The 5,338-nt window shown below is 38.7% G+C and overlaps 1 protein-coding gene and 1 long non-coding RNA gene across 2 annotated transcripts in view; one reads left to right on the top strand and one right to left on the bottom strand.

Moving 5' to 3' along the window:
• Positions 1 to 5,338, top strand: part of LOC109535457 (alkaline phosphatase) — a gene marked incomplete in the record, with an annotated part of 238,968 nt that overhangs the window by 197,560 nt on the left and 36,070 nt on the right. The window contains 2 exon segments of the mRNA XM_048665554.1: positions 2,694 to 2,901; positions 3,275 to 3,415. Coding sequence (XP_048521511.1) covers positions 2,694 to 2,901; positions 3,275 to 3,415 — 349 coding nt within the window.
• On the bottom strand, positions 24 to 607 carry LOC125504127. Its single transcript, XR_007281289.1, has 2 exons — positions 269 to 607; positions 24 to 211 (listed from the first exon to the last, which is right to left on the bottom strand). It is a non-coding gene; the product is annotated as an uncharacterized LOC125504127 (long non-coding RNA).

The raw sequence follows: 5,338 nt of genomic DNA on the forward strand, positions 1-5,338 counted from the left end.
CTAAAGGAATAAAAGAGCAAAGATTCTTTCTTACGTATAGAAATAGTCGCTGTACAGTACAACCAGTGGGTAAAAATACTATTGGAAGTGTACCTGGAACTATAGCAAAGTACTTGAAATTAGACAATGCAGATGCTTACACCGGCCACTGTCTGCGGCGTACGTGCGTACTGCCACTCTTCTTGTGGATGCAGGAGCTTCGTTTGAAACTCTAAAAAGACATGGAAAGTGGAAAAGTTCGACGGTAGCAGAGGGATATATAGAGTACCTTTTCAAAAAACAAGGTTGCTGAAATGATTGCGAGTTCAGTATCTTCACGGGAACATTTGAAACGGGGACGTTTGAAAATTGTAATTTTTATTTTGGAGATAAAGTTTAGTTCACGGGTATTTGTTTTTATTCAGTTGTTTTTTGTGGTTTAAACTTGAAAAATGTCAACGCGAGAGAATAACAATTTTATAAAAATTAACTTAGCGGGCATTAAGAGCGGGCATTATAAGCGGGCGTTATACTATAATGCCCGCTAACAATGCCCTGCGGTTGTTATGGATATTATTATATGTTTCATCTCTAAGGTATTATGAGCCAATAATGTATAGGTGAAACATAAATACCTTTTTTGCCCTATGGCGTTGCTATGGATGAGTGAAATAATCAAATAAATTTTCAACTGGAGCCATTTTAGGAGTCAAACACTCGGCTCCTGAACAGCTTTGTAAACTTTTTTCTGAGACCTTTTGCAGCAAATATTTTCAAGCAATATGTTGATGGCGTCTTCGTTAGATGTTAGATATAACTCATTAACCAATGAGTTAAAACTCATTGACTCAGAGAGCGCAACAACTCAAAAGAGCAACTAAGCACAGTGTTACCCAGGCCTAGTGTAAAGTGTCTTCTATTATTGCGCAAGTGCGGTTTGTATACTCTTCTGGAGGTAATTTTGGCAAATATGCAACATTCTTGCCGTCGCTGTGTTCATCTTGTACTTGCCAAACTTCGAGCTCTTGTAACACCGAGAATGGTGCATGGGGAAGATTTCTTTTGGCACCGTTCAAAAGAGCAAAATGTCTTCTATTATTGCGTTTTTGATTTATTTTATGCTCTTCTGGAGCGGATTTCAGAAGACTCGCAAAATTATTGCTGTTACGCTATGCGCCTTCTACTTGCAGAGCTTAGACCTCTAGTAACACCGAAAGGGGTACATATGGAAGGTTTCTTTAGTCAAACAAAGTGTGTTTTATTACGATTCTCTGGATGCACTTTATACTGGAATTTTGCCAAATGTGGATCATCTTCGCATTATGTTTTACTTGTCAAGTCTCCTAACACCTAGAATAAGGCATATGGAATATTTCCGTAGGTACTATTCAATAGCAGAAGGTGTCCTCAATTGCTTCTGCAAATTTTTGTCTGCTTATATAGAACGATATTTAGAAAATGTTTAATTTTACTGCTATCGCTTTGTTTGTCTTCTACTTGTCTGTTAGTGTCGGCCTGTAGTAGCACCTAAAATATTAAATGTGGAAGATATGTTTTGGTACCGTTCAAATGAGCAAAAGGTATTTTAGCGCTATGGACAATTATTGTATTTTTATGGAGCAAAGTTTGGGAAATGTTCAGAATATTTGGTGTCACGTTGTTCGTCTTCTATCTGTCAAGCTTCGACCTCTTGTAACACTGATAGTGGGGTATGTGGAGGGTTTGTTTTGATAGCATTCAATAGAGCAAGGCGTCTTCTAATATTACGCTGTTGATGAATTTTGTACCTTTTGGGTGCAAATTTTGGAAAATGTGCAAAATTTGTGGGGTCACGGTGTTCATCTTCTCCTTGCAAAGCTTTGACAATGGTGCATATGGAAGGGTCTTCTTTGTACCATCCAAACGACCACGGTATCTTCCATTATTACGCTTTCGATGGATTTTATAGAGCTTTCGGGCAGTAGATAGATTAAGGCTAATCAATTTCTTGGTGAGACGTTGTTCGTCCTCTATCTGTGTAACGCCGACTTATAGTAGCACCTGAAATATTGCATGCGGATGATCTCTTTTGGTACCGTTCATAAGAGCAAAGTGTCTTCTGTTGGACAATTTTTGTGCTCGTATGGAGCGAATTTTGGCAAAAGTTCAAAATATTTTTGGTGTCACGTTGTTCGTCTTTTCCTGACAAGCTTCGACCTCTTGTACCATTGAGATTAAAGCATGTGGCCGGTTTTTTTTGTGCCAGTCAAAAGAATATATCACCGTTTAAAAGCAAAGTGTCTACTATTATTGAGCCAGTTTTGCAAATTTTCAAAATTTTTGGTGTCAGGTTGGTCGATTTCTGCTTGGCAGGTTTCGACCCCAGTTATTTTTATATCGGCTGGAATCAGTTGAATACTTTACAATTTTTCAGTTGTTTAAATGGACTGTACGAAATTTCTATACAGTCAGCACAAAAGCAAATATGCAGTGATCAAATATGTTCGTACAAGAAGCATTAATACTACATCGTTATTTCATGGTCATCCTCACTTCGTCCATTTGCATCAATCGAAATATATTTACCAATTTTCCAGGAAATGTCGACAAAGGATCCAGGAATTTTTAATAGTCATACATAAACCCGGATTCGCCACAAATGCTGGCACAAAATCCGGCCAAACTTGCACAGGAAAAAGCGAACGCAATCTACATCATATTTTATATTTTTCCAGGTTTTGCTGGGTGGCGGTCGCCGGCATTGGCTTCCGAAAGTGGCACATGACCCCGAACTAACCAAAGAAGAGGGACGCAGATTGGATGGCCGAAACTTGATTGATGACTGGATGAGAGACAAAAAGAAACGCGGCTTAAATGCGGAATACGTCTGGAGCAAGGGAAATTTGGAAAAGATCAAACCGGCGGAAATCGACTATTTATTGGGTAAATAAACTGCTCAGAACTGACATATAAATTCCATAAAAAACCAGCAGCTGGCATGATATTCGCAACGTAACTAGTTTATGTACACATACGTTTTACTAATGTATACTAAGTTAATATTAACTCTAACAGGAAAGCATAACTTACGATAACTGGGTAATTTCGTATAGCGTGGATGTTTGGATGTAGGCTAAAATATTTGGTTAATGTCGAAATTAAATTACTGTATTGAAGCCCTTGGATGGCAGCTAACTTTGAATATATCAATTTACAACAGAATAGCACCGAATGAAATGGGAAGCGCAATTGATACAGTCACAGATTAGCTCAATGATGGACTCGCAATTTTAGCTGGTTGTTTCCTTCTTTGCAGGTTTGTTTTCATATTCCCACATGGATTTTGAAGTGGATCGCGATCCAGGCCCGTCTGGAGATCCCTCGCTAGCCGACATGACCCGCACAGCGCTCTCGATATTGCTCAAGAACCCCAAAGGATTCCTGCTGGTTGTTGAAGGTTAGTGACCGGGAAGTAAGACAATTTAATTTTCCAAATGAACATTGTCAAGCGAAATCTTGCAGTGGAAATATGTCCATTGTGTAAAATAATTGGCAAAATCGTCAGCTAAAGAAGTTGGCGATAGTAAATTAACATCACAGTCTGGCCAGCTTCGTGTAAGCCTAAGTGTATGAGCTCGGATTTTCTAGGTTTTGCTCAAGCTGGGGAGTTAAATTTGAAAGTAGAATTTTAGCTTCGGTTGAGATGTAAATTCGATTCTTTTCCTTAGTGCCTGGCTAAGTATGATACCAATACCTCGGTGCGTCCAGTTCCCTTGCTGGGAAAAAGTTGCTCATAAAAATGTTCATGATCTTCGATTTTTTGCTTGTTTAAACAAAGTGCCCAAACAGTAACAATAACAATGTTGATGGCCTTTTTTTATGTTAAAATTTAAGTCTCTGGTCTCGCAAGCGTTTAACCCGCCTTAATAAATGAGTCATACATTGGGGATCCTGAGCTAGGTCAGGCCGCGGTGGCTATTTTTTATTTGACGATTTAGCCCCATGGCTTAAAGAAGTTGCGGTGGAAACCGGTTTTCGAGCCATTTATAGCGATGAGACATGATCAAGCTTGGTTGCCATGGCCACTGTTATCTTGCCGCCAAATTAGGCGGCAACTGATCGCATCGTTACGAAAATGATCGCAATCGATGGGGAGGATCAAAGTGATGGAGACAAGTGCCTTAGTAACGGTGTCAACAATGCGGTTGCCATGGTAACGGAATTTTTCTCTTCGATTTGCTTTCCCATCTACAACTTTGCTTCGTTTCGTATCGGAGTATTACCATCGTGTTAGGTACTTTGTTGTGGTCAAATTATGTAATGACCATAACCTCACTCAACCTTATCGTTCATCTGATAAACATTTTGATTTTTAGCGATTATTTTCAATCGATTTGAAAGCTTTTTCTTCGACACGAAAAGTCGCAGATCAGATATTTGACAGTTGTCATCTGACCGACCATATTTATGGTGGCTGTATGTCAAATCACGTAAACTGTCAATTTTTACATTTTTGTATGACACACAATGGTGTCAATCGACCGCGCTCGACGAGCTAACTCCAAATATTTATAATATGTCAATATTTTCTTTCTAACCTCAAAGGTAGAATTTTTTATTCGATTTTGTTTGAAAATTTTCAAAAAATTCCCACGTTCAAAGCGTTCGATGTGGAGCGATGGGAATTTTACATATGACATAGTATGATCCTGGGCAACAATCGTGGTATTGATAGATCGTAGATGACGCTATTTAGGCTCCATTCTCTTTATCGATAAAATGACAATCACCGCTTTCCAGCGCGGTGACATTCGGACTGTTTACATTTTTGACACATCCGTTCTACAAATCGATTACTCGATCTTTAGGCCATCGATTGGTGATGACATTTTGGCGATTGATCCGTAAACAACTTTGGAAAAAATTCGTAAATGCTGAAAACCACGAAACACATTTGTGCAGCCTTTTAGTAGAATCGTGCCCGTACGTTCGGTATGGTATCGATCGACCTCATAATTTCGATATAGACTTGCCGAATGAATACATGTCGATCTGTTGAAATTTTCAAGGTCATTCAGCAAAGTTTTCGATAATCTTAGTTTTGAGTGAAATATTTCTGATCATGCAATATTTCGCTCAAAATTGATAGTAGGCATTTTTTTCTCAATCAACTCTCTGACTGTATCGATACACCAATACCTTCTCTTTCGAACAGTGTTGTCAGCTTGCAAATTGTATATCATTAACTCAGAGAGCGACAGCAAATCACAAGCGCAACTTTACCCAGTATGTGAACATATTTATTATCAGCTAAGTTTACAAACTTCCTACTGCTACTTATCTACGGCTTCTTAAATCTAACATCGTTGGAGTGTCTAAC

The sequence above is a fragment of the Dendroctonus ponderosae genome, unplaced genomic scaffold, assembly GCF_020466585.1.
Source record: "Dendroctonus ponderosae isolate FM_Combo_2020 unplaced genomic scaffold, Dpon_F_20191213v2 Dpon_F_20191213_1, whole genome shotgun sequence".
Classification (NCBI taxonomy): Eukaryota; Metazoa; Arthropoda; class Insecta; order Coleoptera; family Curculionidae; genus Dendroctonus; species Dendroctonus ponderosae.